The 21112-nt window shown below is 33.6% G+C and overlaps 1 protein-coding gene across 2 annotated transcripts in view; it reads left to right on the forward strand.

Annotated features, from left to right (window-relative positions):
• LOC408810 (rap guanine nucleotide exchange factor 2) overlaps positions 1 to 21112 on the forward strand; it is a 189905-nt gene that overhangs the window by 30302 nt on the left and 138491 nt on the right. For both annotated transcript variants that reach the window (XM_016911575.2, XM_016911576.2), the window contains 3 exons: positions 4964 to 5360; positions 17535 to 17662; positions 18837 to 18920. In XM_016911575.2, the coding sequence (XP_016767064.1) occupies positions 5292 to 5360; positions 17535 to 17662; positions 18837 to 18920 (281 nt within the window). In that variant the 5' untranslated portion in view covers positions 4964 to 5291. The remainder of the gene's footprint in view (positions 1 to 4963; positions 5361 to 17534; positions 17663 to 18836; positions 18921 to 21112) is intronic.

Here is a 21112-nt window from a genome sequence, read left to right on the forward strand (position 1 = left end):
GGTTAAAATTTATTAGTTTACACAGCACAGTCTGACTGTTTCAAATGCTCGCCTGACTAACCCGACTCATCATGAAACTCGTAAAACTTTGGCTGATATACCATTATTTGAAACGCGATTTAACTCCAAGTTAAATATTAACTCTTTTTTCCTTTTTTTTTTATTTATTCAACTCGGAAATACGATTTTAATCGTATTTTAATTTTCGTTGATCTTTTCCTTTTTTCACATATTTTAACATATTTTGAAATATTTAAATACGAAATTGCAAAGTTTGTACAGAATCGTAATTACCACACGATTAGTACAAAACTTGTAACAAAATTATACTAAATAGTACAAAAACTTTATATCAATAAAATTATTAAACCTCTTCCTCTTTTCTTCTCCCTCCTCTTTATCTCTCTTATAAATTCATCTCGATCGTACTAAACGAATTACGATAGAAACCATAGAAAACATAATGATCTAACGTAATTTCTCGCGTTCCCTTCGCGTTGGTCCAACGCGTGTACCGTGCCTTTTGACGAGGCGCGTTAAAACCAGTCACCGATAAAAATATCCTTGTATATGGGGCATGTGCCGAAAGTTCATCCCGCACGTTGAAAAATGGGGACTGCAGGCCGGATAGACGTCTCTAATATCGAATGCATCGTCAAACTTAACAGCATAATTACCACCAATCAAGTTTCGTGAAAAATGGCCGACCGATTCGTGGATGGATACTTTAGAACCATTCGAAATTAATCGGTTAGACAGGTGTATATTTTCTTTCTTTTTTCTTTTCTAAATTATTCCTCCAACTTAAGTCAAGGGAGACAAATTTGGATGATGAATCGTAGACTAATTGGGGAGGATATTGGAGTCAAATTGAAAGAAGGGGAAATGGGGTTAGAGAGAGAAAAAATATAGAGACACATGGAAGGAAATGGAGGAGATAGTCATTTTTTTTCGAGATCAACTTTAATAGGGGCAATTAATTAAATAATTTCTGTATCATTCCACGAACACGGGAGATCCTGTGCAATTATATTTTATATTTGATGGAATCTCGGAGGAAAGGTTTCCTGCCGTGTATTCCCTGGCTCGTGTTGCAGTGGAAAATCAAGATCAACTTGTGATAGCGAAGATTTAATAGCGAGTTTTCGATATCTTAAGCGCGAGAGATATTTTTCGCTCTTGGCTGACGATCATTTTGTAAGATGCATCGCTTCCTGAAGGATTAATTAATTAAAATGATCCGTGTTTTGGCAAGTTGCTTTACTTAGAACCCGAATGAAATTTCTTTCGGCGAGTGTAAGTGATGGATGAAGATCGAACTGGTCGCGATATTAAATTCTGAAATTTTCACGCTATACGAAATATTCCTATTCCTCAAAATTGCATAATGTCTCGATACGAAGTTGCAAAATTAATTAAATAATGCGAGGATGGATGATCCTCTCAGGGAATATAGAAATTCGTAAAATTCGATTTACGATTTTCATGATACATGGTATTAAAAGAAAAAAACATTCTCTTCATTCGTGAAAAGATTAATTTTTCAATTAAATATTCCCAAGAATAAATTAAATAATTCCTTCCCGGTTTGGGCGAAAAATTAAAAATCTTAGAAAATACCTTGGAAATTGTCGATCATCGCCGTTAATAATAATTAGGCGGCCTGTCTGTCCCCATCCCGGTATCGCGCGTTTCTTGCCTCCCTTTCTTGACATTCCGTTTCACGCGAGCCTGTAGTACCTGTACAGGCAGCGGGCGAGTTGTGAACGAGACGCCGGCTCAGCAAGTTTCTTTTTGAAAGGAAGAAAGAGGCGGGCTCGCGGACTACGCGAAGATGAAGAAGCAGGGGAAGGAGTAAAACGAGTAATAGGAGTCCAAACAGAAACGATCCGCAAGGTCGATGCAGACGTTCCTCTCTTGGGCTTCGCTGCTGCTCCTTCTGCCTCCTCGCGACGTCCAATCCTCTCATTTTTATCGATTATGAGATTTAATTTTCCTCCCGGAAAATTAATGGAACCGTTTCTTTTCTTTTCTTTTTTTTTTTTATATATATTCTGGAAATTGGAAAAAATTGGAATCTCAATTTTGGAATGTTCGTCGACTCGAGCGAAAGATGCTGTGACATTCTCACAATTAATGGAACTGTTTCTTTTCTTTTTTTTTTTATATATATATTCTCGAAATTGGAAAAAATTGGAATCTCAATTTTGGAATGTTCGTCGACTCGAACGAAAGATGCTGTGACATTTTCACTCAAATTTAATATTTGTGCAATAGAGATATTATTTAAAATAAGTGAAGAAAATGATTGGATTGATGTTCAATTCAAAAGCAAGATTAATCAGGATGCGATAGGAGACTTTAAAAAAAAAGAAAAAGATATTATCAGGCATCGTATCGAAGATTGAAACTGTCTCACCTGAAAAACCATTGTTGGCAGAAAGTCGATTCTGGCACAGCTTATTATCAGGGTCTGCGTTCTGCCTCCGTTTCTCTGGTCGAAAGACCAGATCCCATAGGCCTCTCCTATGTAGTCCGCGGGTTCAACAGATTTTAGATCCCGCAAAATTGCGTCCCATTGATAGAATCGCTCGAGTCGGCCTGGAAATATCGTCTTCCCTCCCTTCCCCGTCGATTCAGCCGGCAACATTTCGCGGACTATCGGCCACCATTCAATTCGAAAATTACTGCTCAGCAGCTGTGTATTGTCGAATACATAATATGTCTGGCAAAAAAAAAAAGAAAAAGGAATCGATTTTAATCCGCAGTTTAATATCTACCCCGTTGCTTTCCTCGAAAAAAAATATCCTTTTCCTCTGTCGAATAAAATTACTGATTTAAGCTTCAGAAGAATTTTGAAAGTTTAATCCCTACGACCTCTTTTCATTCTTTAATTCCGGAATTCTTGGATTTCTTGAATTTTTTAATTCTTGGATCCTTTGGAAAATTTCCATGTCACCGATAATTTACGTAAAATTTGAAAAACGTTGAAAAATTAATTATGTGATAAAAAAAAGTCGAAGAAATTTTACGCTTTTAAATATTCTATACTAATGAAGTTCCAAAAGGAAGGAAAAAGAAAGAATTCGACGAAGGTTATAGAATACATCTTACGAATCGATCGAACTTATTTTTACATCTTGCAACACCTTTAATTATATAGAAAGAAATATACTTGGAAATTCTATTGACATCAAATATAATGGTTTCTATTTTGTAACTTTATTCTCTTTTATCAAATATCTTGAGAATCTATCTAATATCTTCCAACTACGAATGGATTATATACGTCTTCTTCTAATCATGATCAACAATATCTCAAAATTTATTATAATTATTCGCAAATGATGCCTCGAAACCCTTCTTCCCGTCCAAATCCATTAATTTTCCACATTTTACACCACATCGAGCCACTCTCCAACTTCTCGCCACACAGTCCTCCACTGTTTCAATCCCATCCACTGCGTCTGGCAGTTCATCAAGTTGATTTGCGAGATCGATGCGTCGCGGGTATGAAATCGCGATACACCCGCGAATCTCGTCGGGGATCAAATGGCCGCCCCGGATCGGTCTGAGACTGTTTCATGGTTGGCCGGTTGTGGCAGCGTCTCTGGCACGACCTCCACTCGCCAAAGGTAGTTAGGTATGTGGCTCGCGTGACGTTACATACGACCAAGGTCGGGGAATGAACCGAGAAATCGATGGCTCCGTCCTCTCCTCCGCGCTTACGTTTTTCCACGTTTGTTGGTCGACTTATCTCTCGACGAGAGGGGACAGCTCCCCTTCGTTTCGCCGTCTCGTGAGCCCATTTCAGAAATAAAATTTTGTCACGAACGGTCGTAAGCGTTGATGACAAATAATTGTATTATACGGAGAGATTATTTTATTCAAACTCTGAGGAATAAATTATTTCCGCCCCTGGGTGATTCTTCACCCTCGAAAAAAGTAACCTTTTATTCTCGCTATCCAAAAATTATTCTTCAGAATATTCTATATAAACTCACTCTCGATATCCAAGGAAAGGTCTCGTAACTCTGCGAAAGAGCATCAACACCTCGAGTGGAATCACGTTCGATCGAGAAATGGTCGACGAGCCTATTTCCAGTTCGGCCCGCTATCGTTTCACCGCATCTCATCCGCAGGTGCAGCATGCCTTAACGAGCGACTTCCGTCGCGCTTATAATTCATCCTGCACCTTGTTTCGCGATTCATTCATAATTCGTAACGGTACACGCGGCCGTTCTCTTGCCGATCTCGAGGGGTGCGAGGGACGAGTTCTAGATCGACAATCGATCGTTCGCCATCTACAACCCTTTCTCTTTTCCCTTCTCTTTCGAACATTTTCGAAATGGATTTCGGATTGATTCGAGATGAAGATGAATTCGTTCTGCGATGGAGTTGTTCCAAGTTTGTTCCAAGAGATTGCTAATGCCGAATTCAAAGATTTGAATTACGTATAATTTTCTGGAATTGATTTAATATCGATAGGAATGTGAGAAATGGGAATAATTGGATGGCTGAGTTTGTTTGAGAGTTTGAAACAGAGTTTGTGTGAAAATGAAATAGGTAGATTTATCAGGAGATAGGGAAGGGGGGTTGATGTTTATGGAAGAGGGGAAAGTAGGAAAAGAGATTCGCCTTTAAGGAGAGAATGTGAATTGATTGATAATGAAAGTTGATTAATGGATCTTAAATCGTGACAATGAGATCCTTCCTTCGTTTATTATTATTATTATTATTTTTTATGAGTTTATTGAACTGTTAATTCCGCATTGAATTCAAAGAATGCGGAACAATAGAATTTCTAATTTGAAGATCTTAACAAAGATAGATCTTTGTTAATGCGATTCTTAAACGAGAAATTAATATTTCTAAGTATAATGTAATTTATAATTAAGTAGTATTGATTCTCTATACAACTATCTTTAATTCGACTAACTCTGTTTTTACTCTTCTGTTGCAGAATTCAACAGGAAAATCATGGAAGATATTGCAAAGCGGGGAAATGTTCTCGATTAATAAATCGTCTGTGAACGGGAATCGTAGTTGTGTTTTTAAATTTAATTGTTGAAAATAGTGGGGAGAGAGAGAGAAGAAAAAAATGAGAATAAAAGAATGAACAATTTTGCGAAGACTCTGACGAGGGATTCGGCCTTTTAAATGGCCGAGGAGAGATCGTACGGCCTTTGAGGAGGATCGTAGGACCATTTTTCGGTGGCGATGTTCAGGAAGCGGTCCTTCAACTGGACACAGGAGAAAAGGATCGCAGAGTAGTCTACGGATAGGCTACTATGACGGACTATTTGGATCCACATTTCGTCAGGGCTCTCTGCCGCGATCCAGAACGACGAACGCTTCAAGTGAGTTGATGAAAACGATATGTAAAAGTAGTTACGTTTTGATAGATGATAATTTATTCAGAATTTCGCAGTCGATGAGAGATTAAAACAGACAAAGAAACGAAAAGAAAGATATCAAGAGATTTTTTTTTTATCTGTCGTAATTAAATATTAACGAATAAGCGTAATAAAAATTTTTAGTAAGTGAATTATCAATTGTTTTTACGATCACTCGTTCAACCGTGATCGTTAATGGAGTTGAACTTTCAATGGATGGTTAAAGTTTGAAATTGTTCCTGGTTCAACTTTCACTTTGTTGCACTTATAAAACAAACAAAGTATACATTATACGTTATAAATAGATGCACAAGCACGAAATTTTCTTTAACAAGGAAATTCTATCGTGTCGATTTTTCCAAAAAATTTAATTCTTCTAACAACAGCTTCAAATTTTTCTCTCAGAATTCTACATTTACACGCACATCTCCTTTTCACTCGACAAATTTTCAAGAATCTCTCAGAATAATTTATCCTTCGATACCTCCATAACTTGTGAATTTTCAAAAGGTATATCAAATTCTCCAACAGTTTCAACCTTTTCCCTCTCCCCCCCAAAATTCTGCATATTTACGCGCATCCATTTCGTGATATTTTGCGTATCAAATTTTTAAGAATCTCCCGGGATATAATTTATCCTTCGTTGTCCTTCGTTAATCCGTGATTTTACGCGAAAGCATGCACGCGCAAAGGCTGCGTTTTACGGTGGCCGAGAAAGGTTAAAGGGCGTCGTCAATATCCAGTAGGACTGCTCGAACTTTCCAAACGAATAATAATCCACCTCTTCTTATCTTCGCATAATCGCGTCGAACTTGGAATTTCGTGAGGGGAGGGGGAAAAAATTTCTCTCGCGATGAAATTACCCTTCCCCCTTCGTTGGCCCAAGTTCGAGCTCTCTCTCAAGAATATTAATTTCGTTTATGTCGAAGGTTGAAAAGATTTTCGAATTTTCGATTAAAATAAAATAACAAAGGATCGAAGATTTCGATTCGATTTTAGAAATGAAAATTTCTATTCCAATTATATTACAGGTACTTTTTCTATAATAAGATATTTGGATAATTGAACAAGTCTTTTTCAATAATTAACACTTTCCAATCTTCGTACAATTATATTTCTCCTCGTTTAAAAATTCTCCACTCGTAGAAATTATTGAAGGTGAAATATAAAATTCAAATTATTTATCTCTTAAGAGATTTTAATCACTGTCCTTGTAAACATAATTTCATTTCTGTATATTTTAGTTTCGATATACTTTTTTTTTACATTATTACTAATTTAGTAAATAGATTGTAATTACGACATTTAAGAATAAAACTTTACTTTTTATATAAGAAATTTTCAATGTCATAACGTCAAGTTTCTTTAACAAGCAAATGATTGATTTATGATTTTGACGAATAACCAATCGAAGAAGCAAGAAATTCCTTTATAGCGCGGAGGAGAAAGTTTCGCGGTTTAAAGATTCTGTTTGAGTTTTTCTTCTTTTCCTTCTAATATCGTTAAAACTTCTTACTATCCGATTCTTCGTGTTCTTTATCGGATAAAGCTGCGAGGTAATGCCTTTGAAGTATCGGAAATGGATAAAGAATTTTTGAGCGGAAAGGATTCCCGTGTTCCCAACGCGACGCGGAAGAAACTTGTCAGTATCAAAATTCTGACAAAGGAAAAATTCTTCTCCTGTCAGATGCAATATTTACGTTTCGTATCTTATTCCTATAAATCGTTCGTAATTCGAGGTTTACATTCCTTTTTTTTTCAAAAAATATTTCCACTAAATTTACTCCACAATAAAAATTAAAAAGAAGATCAAAGTATCTGGTTTTGGAAAATCTATGATGAATAAATATTATATTATTATTCTTTTTCTTCTTTTGTCAAAATCATTTTCATACTTCCATGTAATTAAAAAAAAATATATGAAATTCCTCAATATTCCTTCTTTTACAACAATAATCCATTAAATTTACAATAAAACATAATTTTTCCATAAAAATTAAAAAGAAGATCAAAGTGTCGAAAAGTCTGGTTTCGAAAAATCTATGATGAATAAATATTATATTATTATTCTTTTTCTTCTTTTGTCAAAATCATTATATACTTTCGTGTAATTAAAAAAAAAATATATATGAAATTTCTCAATTTTTAATAATTTATAATACGTAATAAGATTCTTGTGCTGTCAGATGCAATATTTACGTTTCGTATCTTATTCTTATAAATCGTTCGTAATTCGAGGTTTACATTCCTTTTTTTTCAAAAAATATTTCTACTAAATTTACTCCGCAATAAAAATTAAAAAGAAGATCAAAGTGTCTGGTTTCGAAAAATCTATGATAAATAAATATTATACTATCTCTTTTTCTTCTTTTGTCAAATCATTTTCATACTTCCGTGTAATTAAAAAAAATATATATAAAATTCCTCAATTTTCGGTAATTTATAATACATAATAAGATGTATCACGTAATAAACACGTGAAAAAATAAAAAATTGGTAGCCTTTTATATATAAACGAGGATATTTAAAAGTTTTAATAATTTATTTCCCGAGAACTCGACGATTATTTCGAGATATTCACAACTTTGTTCCAATAACCATCTTTCTACCCTTTAACTGCTTTTGTTCCCCTTTTGCATTTGTGCTAACTACCAATCGTACGTATCTAATTCGAACGTCGAACGGTTGATTGGGATCGGGGAAAACTAGCTCGTTTTATTCCATCGCGTTGTCCTCTTCCAATCGCGCCACGTATCAACGATCGAAATCGATTTTTCCGATAAAATGCCCCGTCACGCGTGTTGCTACCGCGACAAAAAAATTGGCGACGAGCCAATACAATTCGTTTCATTGTCAAAGACGTGATCGAATTTAAATGCTCTTTTTTCCTCCCTCCCTCTGTCTCTCTCTCTCCCCCGTAATTTTCAAATATGAAAACGCTCGAGCACGCGTGGAAAGAATAGTTGGAATGAAAGAAACAACCACGGGGGCCATTCGTTTTTTTCATTCTCTCGTTTTTTAATCAATTTCCTTTTGCCTTTTGCTCCCCCAATAATTTGGACGACTTTTGACGTCTCGTTGAATTTGAAACGGACGACGAAATGTACAGATAATGACGTAGATTTTGTAAACGCGTCTCGCCACGAAATTGAAAATATGGTGGAATATTTTTGAATGGATGATGAAAGACGCGGGGAATTTTTATTTAAGCGTTTTATTTTTCGCGTTTCTTTTTCTTTTCGGTTTACCTCGAAACCGTAGGTGAAATTTTATTTTTAAATTTCTCGCGGAGGAATGTGAATTTTTTGTTATTACACGCGAGAAAAATTGAGAAAAAATTTTCCTTCGAAACGAAGGAAAGTTTAGGTTGAGAAGAGGTAGCGTCGCCGAGGTTGGACACAATTGCGATTCTATTTCGACCTAAAGAATCTATCTTTACTCCCGGATAAATTTATCCATCTAATTTTCATGGGGAGGCAGTTTAAAATTCCGCGAATATCTTTTGCACACATTGCTCACTTTATCTGGAATTTATCTTGGAACGAAAGATAACTTTGAGAGAAATTACACGCTCTCAAATATTTGCCTAATCTCCGTTCGACTAATCCCCCTTTATCCCTATCATTGTTTTTATCTTAATTTCGTCGCGGAGGCAGCTTTTTAAAAATTATACATCCTCAAATATTTGAACACTTTGCGCGTAATTTTCTTTATCTACTGTACGATCGAATTTCCCGTTCGACCAGATAAGTTTAATCGCCTTTAATCTTCCCGTATCAAAATTTTCTTCGATTTTTTCCATTTTTAATAATCGAGCATTATTAAATTTGTTTAATAAACTTCTATCGATTTTAATTTTATAATTACTCGAGATAAATTTATTTCTTCCTCCAACGAACTTTATCGCAAAAAAAAAAGAAATACTTCCACACGAAATTTTTACAATCAAGATTTAATAGAAATTTTCAAAATGAACACGAATCTTCCATTTAATTGTGAATAATTTAGTGACGATCGGTATCGATTCTCGAAAGAGGAAAAATAATGTGAGAGTGACGATGAAAAAAGAGACGTATCATGGAATTCTAGATCAAGAATTCGCTGCTGGTTTCCCAGACGTCCTTCTCCTCCCTTCGTTATTTTCGTGCTAATTTGCAACCGGTGGAATCGCGAGGAGAATGGCGAACTGCAGCGAACTGCGGTGTCGCGCGTGTGCACCAAATGCAAAGCGTTCGCTAAATAGGGAGAGACGTCGAAATTCAGGGAAACAGCCGCGATCCCGCGTGCACAATGAAAGTCTCAGAGATATTGTGCGAGATATCGATCCAGAGACCTGCCACCTCTTTTAAACAAATAATGCCTTCCCTCGATCGGTGGCAACGATGAAATTGATTTCCCCCCCTTTTGTTTCCCCGATATATTCCTTTATGCTTGGATCGATCTTCTTTTTCTTTTTCATTTTCTTTTTCTTTTTCCATGTATAATAATAAAGAAACAGCAAAAATTTTGCAAAGGAACGATCGATGCAATTGCAAATCTCAATTCGAAGATTAAATTGATTAAATTTGTTTTTGAAGAGGATAAGATGAAAGAATGGTTGATAAATCGATAGTAAAATAATGTATTGAAATAAACAAGTGGCCATTAATTATTGAATCGACAAAGATTATTATCAGGTGGAAAGATCTTTTGATCTTTCTCGTGTTGTGTTTAAATTAATCGTTTCTCGTGTTTTTTTTTCTTGTCGTTCTTCTCTTTTTCTCTCTCTCTCTCTTTTTCCGGACTTACTTTATTCGTGAAAACAACGGAACGAACTGTCACCGAGTGTTTGAAGTTTTCACTCTCGCGGAAACGATTGACACAAGCTTTTCGACGCTTGTCTGCTACGCGTCTGTCGTATAACAAAACTATCCAACTTTATTATCCATCCTCGTGCATTTGTTCTCCTCGTTCGATTGTGAACGGGACAATCGATCGAGCACGGTTCGGGAAAAAGAAGAAACGTTGGAACATTCAGTTCGATAGATATTCTGTGCCGTCATCGTACAAGGATTCGATTTCTTTCTTAATTAATCAATTTCATTGCGATATTTTCGAAGGCTCGTATCCTCGTCGAGAATTCAAAAGTGTAAAAGATATCTCGTTCGATGCAGGAGAAATCGATGGAAAAGGGATCGGTAGGATGATATATGGAAATGATTTCTCAACGTGCCTATTCCTAATTTATTACACAAGAGAGATGTGTCCCCTTCAATATCGAATTTCCTTGGGGGATTTGTGGAAAGAGATGAAATTCAAATTGCGATATTTTCGATTGTAAAAAAATTTAATGATTTTTGAAGAAGAATCTCTCTTTCGAAAAACGATATCGTCGTAATAAAATAATTTTTAACAACGTAAAAGATATTTCTGTATATATATATATATATATATCCTTTAAGTTCCGTGAAAAAGAATTTCTTACCTGCGTCTGAATAAAATTTATATTATCTCTTTCGAAAGAGCGACCCATCATCTCAAATATTTCACGTCATAGTCGATAAAACATTATGCAATAAAATTCAAGAAACTCGCGTTCACAAAAAGTATTCGACTTTTTTCTTTTTTTTTTCTTTCTACTTCGATCTTACCTTTCGCATTTATATATATTTTTCGTTTCTTACGCACTCGACTCGATTTCGACGATGAAATATATGCGCGCAGGGGAACGTGAGAAAACGGGAAAGAAAAATAAAAAGATAGGGAGGGATACGAGCTGGCAACAAATATTTAGAAAGTTGAAGAGCACGTATCCCTTACGATGGAAAAACATGGATTCTAAAGCGGCCGTGTGTACCGGCGATTAAAAGAATGAGCGCACTGTGTTTTGTTCATAGAACAATTCATTCGCTTTGATAAGTATGTGTGCACGGTCTGAGAACGGTTTTCTCCCTTTTTTCTCTCTCTCTCTCTCTCTCTGGTTTATTTATTTCACGATCGACATTTTTCTTGAAATGAAAAGAGGCTCGTTCAATATGGATTGGTGTAAGGACGAGTTACATATATTTTCATCGATTATTTATTTATTCATTTTTTAAAACATTCATCATCGTTTTTAATGCTATCGAAGTATTTTTATTTCCTTTTGTTTCTTCGATATTAAATCCATTCTTTAGAGAGAATCGTTATAATTTTTTTTTAGCCCAATATTGCAGTAGGTGCAAGTAAATACAAATTCAAAATCGTGTCAAGAGTAAGGAGATATATTTATTAATTCTGAATGATCAATTTCTTCGATATTAAATCCATTCTTTGGAGGTTCTTTGGAATCGTTATAATTTTTTTTAGCCCAATATCATAGGTGAAAATAAATGCAAATTCAAAATCGAGAGTAAGTTGCTTGGAAATTTATTGTACTATGAGATATATTTATTAATTCTGAATGATCAATTTCTTCGATATTAAATCCATTCTTTGGAGGTTCTTTGAAATCGTTATAATTTTTTTTTAGCCCAATATCATAGCTGCAAATAAATGCAAATTCAAAATCGTGTCGAGAGTAAGTTCCTTGGTTAATTTATTGTACGATGAGATATATTTATATTTATTAATTCTGAATAATCAATTTCTTTGATATTAAATCCATTCTTTGGAGGTTCTTTGGAATCGTTATAATTTTTTTTTAACCCAAATTTAAAATCGTGTCGAGAGGAAGTTGCTTGGAAATTTATCTTGTATGAAAAGAAAGGAGAAATTTACAAATAAACAATGTTTCTCCACGATGCACCTGATGAATGACAATTGAAGCAATCTGATTACTGAACTTAATTTCCAACTATGGAGACATTTCCTCGTTTCAAGTGGAGCTTAATTAAATGTTCCTTGATTTAAACCCGGAAATCCTCTATTTGTTTCATTATATATAATACCACGAATCTATATTTAATTGTTTAACGTTTAATTTGAATTTATAACACAATTTATATTAAAAAAAAAAATTTTAAATATTTTCATTTCGTGTTTCTTTTTTCTTTTTACGATATATTATTTATTCAAATTTAAAGCCTATCGTTCGTGAAAAATATCCCTCTTTCCAAATAATAAATTCCCGACAGTTCGATTAATTTAAAATTAAAACTCTCTGCTCATTTAATCATTTTTATTTCAACACACTGTACACTTCCATATCCATAATATATCAAATTCCCAATATCTCTATTCCAATCTAAATTTTTCCAAATCTATTTTCAACTTTCCTCCTCCGTTTAATATCGAACAAGATCGATAGGAAACCGATCGCTCGAACGAATTAAAAAAAAGAAGAAGAAGAAATAAATGAAAGAGAAGAAGAAAAAAACCGATGGGCGAACGGAACAACCCTAATCCATCTTCGCGCGGGGAACCATCCCATAATAAATAGAAATTTCGTTTCCCTGCTTGGAAGGGCTCGAAATAATTGATATTTACGCGGCTCCACGAGGATCCCCTTTTAAAAATCTTACGAGACGCGTCTCGTAAGTTGGGTTCATACGATCCGTACGTGAAGGTCGTCCGGTGTTCGCTCCACTTTTCGTACGAAAAAAGGAGCAAAGGGAGGGAGGAGGGATCTGCTCGGATCGAGAGAAACGTGGTTGGTCGAAAACCGCACAACGTTTCGGAAACCGAAAGGCGCCATAGAGAGAGGCTCGATTCTGAAAGCTTTCGCGATTTACAGGTTTTTCCAGACGCAGGAAATTCTCGACGCGTCCGTTACTTTTAAACCATTCTTGCAACGTGGCATGTTCGAAATTAATTAACGAAAACTTTTTTTGTATTGTCCGAGATGTAATAAATATTCATATTTTATTTTCTCACTTTTTAAAACTTCGTTTTTAAGTTGTAGTTTAAAGATAAGAAAAAGAAGATTGGATAATAATTATCGTGGAAACGATTGTAAAGGTAATTAAGAGAGGATCGTGGTGGTCTTTATTATGTAAGATAAATTAAGGGTATTGTTCAAGAACGAAGTAACTTTCGTTCGGATCATTTGCAATTCAATGGTCGAAGGTTAAAATTGCTTGTATTTGAAGCTTCGTGTTTGCGAAGTTTGGTGAAATATATTTACGATATTCTTCGATGACACGATTGATATTTTTATATCTCTGCTCTCGAAATAATTGGAGAATCGAGTTTTCGATTAAAAGGGATTCGAACAGGATTCTTCTTGATTTCGCTGGTTTGGAAAAAAATTTTTTTCCTTCACGAAGAGGAAGATATAATAAACCGTTTTCGATTCGCGGGAAAAGTATCGTAGGAAAGCGTATAAAATTAATTAAGCTTGAAACTTGAGCGAAATTGAATGGAATTAATTAAGTGGAAGTCGGAAAAATTAAACGAAATTAATTAAGTAAAGCTGAGCAAAAAAGCGGTGTACGAAAATTACATGTCTCGCGGGGAACAATTTCAAGGGAGAAAAATTACCAAGATTTCCTCGCCACCACAGATTTTAATTGTGCCCTTTTTTACGTACCATAAAAAAAGAAAAAATAACTCAATTATCGCGCAAAATCATGCGATATCACCATCATTAATTTATAATCCCTCTTTTTCTGAATCTGCATTTTTATTTTTTCCTTCTTCGATTCAATTTCATTTCCTTTTTTTTACTTATAAAATCGAATCCTCCCTCGATCGTTTATTTCACCATTCCATCAATTTATTCCTAAAACGCAGCCCATTACGATCCATCCAAAAATATCCATCTCCCCGCCAGACTGAACGCAATACCTCCGAAAACGGAAGTCGAAGGGGAGAGCAGCTTTGTTTTAAATTCAAATGATCTAAACCTGCAAGCAAAAACGCGATTAAAAAGATAATAAAAACTCGTTTCTTTCTTTCTTTCTTTCTTTTTTATTCACCTGTTTTCCCGAGATTATCTATCCAGAAAGGAACGACGATAGACTTCTTCGAAAGTCCTTCCACCAAATTTTCTGCATTGTCTTTTTCTACTTCCTCTTCATCCAATCGTTTTCGCGCAACGAAAGCAGTTTAGGATTTTCCCCAACTGCGCGTTTATCTTGCCTTAGATCCCGGCAAAAAGCTCGCGCGCAACGATTCCGTTGAGCCTCTTATGGCTCCCTTATCTGAACCGATACCATGGTCAGCTAGGTTCACGGTACATTAAAGCCGATTTCATGGCATTTTTGGAAGGGTAATTTCGGGGATTACATAAATCGGCAGGCATTACGTCCCGATACCGGTCGAACGGTTCTCGCAATCTCGATTTTACAACAGGCGAATCAATGTTATTTTGTTCTGGTAATAAGGATCCATTTGATCGAGGCATTATCGTCTTCGAAGAGATCTTGGGGGAGGGATAACTTGTTGCTCGAATTGAATTTGTGTTTTTTTCCCTTTATATTTCGGGGATGGTATTTTATGTTACAATATTGGAACAATTACTATTAATATTTAAATAATAATAATTTTCATAAATTATTAAATTATAAGTTAAATCTTTGATAATTAATGTTGTCCAAAAAGATTGTTCGATTTTATTAATTTTAGTGTTTTTGTGATCTCTTAGCATCTCAGAGAAGGTAGATTAAAATTATGTGTACACATATTAGTGAAAATTAAGCAAACATTCGATTCCATTTCATTTCGTATAAACGTTACCACGAGTTAGCTTTATATATATCAGTGAACTGTTAATGTTGATTGCAATTGGGGGTTGCAAACAATCCAGACGAGGCGGCGCCACGAAGTTTGCGAGTTTGGATTAAACATGCATCGAAATAGATGGATAAATTCGATTAGGGATCTAACTAGTGATGTTATCGAAACATGCAAAACGATTAAATGGTTGTGTTATACCGAATTTTATAATTTCGTTTATTAAATGTTGAGGCTTAATGGAGCTTAAATGTCAGCTTAATGAAAATTCGAAATTTCAATTTCACATTTTAGATTTTAAAATTTGTAATTTCGATGCAACTTTTTTTATTCGGAATTTAAACGTCGTGTTAATTAAAATTTCAAATTCGTCGTCAGATTTTCAGATATGTGTAACTTCGATTCTAAAGTTTTAATATTTTTAATTTTCACAACTTCTAATATCGTGTTCGCATCAAAATTTTAAATTTCAATCTCTGAAGTTCAGATTTCAAAAAAAAAAAAATTGCAAGGCAACATGGAATATAAATTCATGGAATATGAAATAGATCATTTATTTGACAATTTTACTTATCCAATTAACAATAGTTGAATTTTTTAACTATCTTTTTTCTGATTGAACAATAAAAATGCAATATTAAAGAGCAATGCTGCTACGTGTTGTTAAAAATGAGGAACAAAATCTTCTTTTCTAAAAGTAATTTCAGAAAACAACAAAATTTTCTATGTTTAACAAATCACAAACAGTGGAAAGAAATATTATATTCTGAATATCATAAAATTTCTTCATAAACTTCATATATATATTTCAATCTTTTCACTAAATTTACTAAAATTAATACAAAATAATTCTTTGCGTAAAATTTAAGTCTTGTCCTTTTACAACCATTTAATCGCATCAAGATCGAAGTACAAGTTCGTTCAAGCTTTGCAAGGAGAAGCTCCCAGAAAGCTTCCACCAAGGGGATGATCTGAAACTAACGATCTGAGAAGTTTGCTAAATTGCGTTCGTTAAATTGCGCTCGTTCATAGAAGAGGATGACAGCTTCATAGCATGTTGTCTTTGATAAGATGCCTTAATCATCGATTATCGCGAAAGTCGATGCGCATTACAATATACGTCGTGCGTTATGATTTTAATTATCATACCAACACGCCGATAATTCGTTGTTTGTCTACGGAATTTTGAAAAATTGATAAAAATATCTTGGTTCATTTTATGGAAAGACGATTGATTGTGCTTCATTTGTTTTATGAACAATTTTTTTTTTTAATAGTTTGTTATATTTGCAATGAAAATATATTTGGAAAAAAACAGAATGATCTTTTTAATTCAACACATTCTCTTCTATTGTTTCAATACTCTTTGTCACAATTTCACATATATTATTGGTTATTTGCAATTTTTCATTTTAAATTTTCATTGAATTTTCATCATTCTTTCATTCCAAGAAATATTAATATTAATATTATTTCTATTTGAATTTCAAAATATTAAAGCGTGTATCTCGTTGAGTATCCATAATCTTTTGTTCTTTCTTCGAATAAGTGATTTTTTTTTTTCTTCTTAATTCCAAATCTCGATCTCGCGAATATTCCTTGTCTAATAATTTAAAGGACATGGGATAAATTATAAGTTATTTTTCGTTCGTTTTTGTCCCATGCTTCTCAGAACAATGCACGGGCCGACAATACACTCGGGCTATTACGTTCGCACCGGAAGTACATTCAACTATATTAACTTTTCGAGCGATTTTAATTACGCCCCGTTGAATAAAGCTCGTGGGAAACGTATTGCGCGATTCGCTGGAAATCTGGATTTTTGTTGATCGAAATTTTTGTATATCTAAAACGAAAAGAAAAAAATAATAATATTTTACATTAAAAAATGTTGGTACATCTTTTTAGGAAACTTTTCATCAACATGAAAAATATATTTCAAAATTCTAATCAAATTATTCTATCCAATATAATTTTTCCGGTATAAAATCTTAAATTAAGTAAAGATTGAGTGTAAAAAAAAAAAACGTAAAAAAGATCGCTTTATTGAATTTTCTCGATTGTGTCAACGCGATTAACAAGTGCGGTTCAAATGATCAATTTGGATAACGATATCGCAGAGATCATAGTGTACGATAACAGGGTACATTAAGGCCGCATTAGAGGCAATTGTGTTGGCGCGCGCCTCGTTCGAGTTTGCCTTGCCTTTTACCACCGATAAGTCGATCGTATTGAATCTGAATGGTACACTTCTGGCAAGTGCATTTGCGCGAGAACTTTACAAACACGGTAATTTATCTTGGTAAGAAGGTAAAGCCTTTAACGGATATTACCTTCAAGTTTGCGCGATAGAATTATATTTAAACAAATGTAGGATGTATCAAAATTAAATAGAGAAGAATTTTTAATTCATTATTATTATTTATATTTATTTAATTCTATTTCATTATTTCTACTATTAATACTTTTCGTAATTAACGTTGTTTCTTTCTTTTTCTTTTTTAGGATCTACAGATCATATATTATGGTCTGCTTGGTCTGGAAGCGTTACGTCCGTGCAGAGATTCCATTCTCCGGGGGCTTTGCAAAATTGTGCGATATGAAAGGCATCATGCGAATCATGTTCTTTACTAGTAAGTATATTTTTTTTATTTTTTATAATATTATCTTAAATGTATAATTTTATTTATTTTTCAAATTCAATTTGTGCTCAAGGGGGAGAATAACGATTATTTAAGTTAATGTTGATATTTTAAATTATTTTGTATTTTTGTTATAAAAAGGAACTCTACATTATCTAAAATAGAATACGTGATAAAAAATAACAGGAAAATTCTTTATCGACATGATTTTTATATGTGGAGCTGTTTTATCGACGCGTTTCTTACTCCTGGTGCCCTCTAGTAACAAACTAAGATACTATAATGTAGAAAGAGAGCATAGATGTCGCTAGTTGTACCATTCTCTAGTCATTTCCCGCGCTTTTAAAGAACGAGTGCTTGTTACTTGTGTTTGTCAGTGAAAGGGAAATATATCTTGCCTTGGTGAAAAAAGAATATAATGCAGCAAATATTTTCAAGTAAGTAGAACATTCGTATCAATTTTACTTTAAATTTCGTTTAAAAAACTGATAGAAAACGTGAAATGGTTCAAAAGACAGAATTAACGAGCGTGCTTGTTCCTTCATATTTAATTTCAATATAATAATAGAAATATGTATTAATTTTACTTAAATTCATGGTTTATTCTTAATAATATTTCATATAAAACAATTTTTTAAATATTTATTTATTCAATTCATACATTGTTCTCAAAAATGTACATAACCTTACAATATTATATTCATTTACGTACATATAAATATAGAGTTCATTTTCCTTACGTCAATTTTTCATTTGACAAATGAGATGGCGGTACTGTGCTAAATTTTTGTAATTTTATATATCTATTCCTATAATATTATTATTAATATTATAATTCATTTATAATAATATTTTACAATTATAAATAATGACTCCAGTTTTTATGTTCATACATTATGTTCGAATTAACGATTAATCGACGATGATAATTAGTTATAAAATTAAATTTGATTATTTAAAATAATCGTTTTTACGAAAAAAAACTTTTTTATATCTCATATTTAATGTACTCATGAATTTATATTTTTGAAATCTAATATGGCATCTTAATTATAATTAAGATAAATAAAAAAAAAGCATAATAATATTATAAATATGAATATAATTAATGTAAATTATTATTTTGCCCAAATATATAAATTATAATTATTCCAAAAAATTTCAGCACCGGTGAATTGGCCACAAGCTGGTACATATTACTCTCCGGCTCAGTGTTCATCGATGGATCGATGTTTCTTCCTCGTTCAAGGTAAGAGAACTCTTCTTTTCTCACTCTATCGCTCTCGTACCTGTTCGTACAATACTTTTTTTTTTTTTTTATTATTCATCGATATTTATTCTTCAATTTTATCACTTATAATCACGCGTATATATATGCAAAAGAGAAAAAGAGAAGAAGAGAAGTCAATTTTCCGTCGAATAAACGACTTTTGTTGATTTATTTAAACGATCTTCCGATCCGGTTGGTTTGCCTTAATTTCACATAAGATTTACATTGCAAATGCACCCCTCGTAATTTTTAGTAAACGATAAATTCAGGTGCTCGAGTTTTGGAAAGTAACCAAACGATCATAAATCCTTATTATTGTAATCATAATTCAGCATTTGTAATTTTATCCGCGTTTTCATAATAAATCACGTTGCTGAAAATCACGCGGTGAATCCAGTCATCAACCGATCGTCTGGTTTATCGCAATCAGGCCGGGTCTCTTCATTGTGATACGCGCTTGCGTTTCACGTGGAATTTGCTCGGCCATATTTATTTCTTCTCTTTCCTCTTCTTTTGTGTTCTTTTCCCTTCTTCTCTTGTTTTTGATATCATATCGAATTCGTTTTACGTGAAGAAGCTGCCGAGATAGAAATCGATCGAGGCACATATATCTGGAGAAGACTTTGTACGTGTATCGGGTGTGCTAGAAAATAGAACGTATGCACGATTTTCTATTGAAACATGTTTGATGATCACACGTTTGAAAGCGATTTTTGAAAAACTTTCATAGTGTAATAATATTAACTTTCAATAATGTATGCCATATTTAAATTATTTTGCAATATATTTTATGCAAGTACTATTTCTTCATTTCATTTTTTGAAATAATAAATCACTATAATTTAACATTCGACGAGTTCGAAAATATTAATAATTATTATCATTGTACAAGTTTTAATTATTTCATAACTTAAACGATGAAATAATTGTGTTACATGTAATAATAATTGCACATTGCGCTAGTTTGATCACAACAAAGATCTTATTTGGAATATTGGGTCGCGTTATAAATAATGCGATCATTATTTCAATTAAGATTCAATGGAATTTATCACGGAAGTTTTATTAAAGGGGAACAGAAAATGTACAATTGGTTAAACAATAGCAAGAGATTTATGAAAACGAGGGAAAATACATGAATGATTAATTACTAACGATCAGCTAATCAGTTCCATCTAATATATAGACGTGACAAAAGTTTCGTTATCCCCGTTGCAATCTTTTATTTACAATATCAGTCTTGAATATTAAACGTCCAAAAAGCTTCGATATATGAAACGACTCAAAAAAAAAAAATGATTGGCGCGGTTTAATATGAAATATCTGGAGGGCGCAAATACGTAGGAGCGCAATATCGTTCAAACAGATTCTGCAACTTCATGATCACGGTGTATATCACACACACTCACAGAGCAGGCTCATAAATCGTTCTGTACCAGGGTTACGGTCGCAGTTTTCTCTCTTTGTGTCCCTCGAACCACGGAAATTCTCATTAATCGTGTAACCTCGTTCCTTCCAAGGTATACGTGAATCAGGTACACATTGTAATACGGCGAATGTATTAGATAATCTACTTTTAATGAAATTCAATCACTGGATGGGAGGATGGTGGAAAGAAAAAGCAAATTTTCACTGCATTAATTTAACGCGTTCATCTCCTTTTCTACTCTTTTACTGTTCGTGAGCTTGTATCGAGAAGCTCGGTTTATTTATTATCCTGAAAACGCGAGCAAGGAAGACAGGTTTGCAATTATTTATGGATAAATTTTCAGAAATACTTTATCGATAGAAAGTTCAAAATTCCTACGCCGTTTTTCTCATTCTATTTGCCTGTTAATCTTTAAAATTTTTCTACAATTTAATCAATTAATTTTTAAATAATTCTTCTATCGTGAAGAAAGATACGTGCGTTTTTTTTTCTATGCTCTACTTCCGTTTTTCCTCCTTCAATCTGAATCATATCGGGTCCCTCTCAAATGTTTTCCATCTAAATTATTTTTTTTTACATTTGAATTATTCAATTCTTGCCACTGACAACCGAGCAACGTTTTCATACGAATATTTTCTTTCTTCGATTCGTTCTACCTTTAACATTTCGCGCCAGATTTCCTTATCCCGATTTTTCTCGTCGAGATACTTTTTGCAAAACGTCAATGCGAAACCCACGTGCG

Source organism: Apis mellifera, linkage group LG4, assembly GCF_003254395.2.
Source record: "Apis mellifera strain DH4 linkage group LG4, Amel_HAv3.1, whole genome shotgun sequence".
In the NCBI taxonomy this organism is placed as follows: Eukaryota; Metazoa; Arthropoda; class Insecta; order Hymenoptera; family Apidae; genus Apis; species Apis mellifera.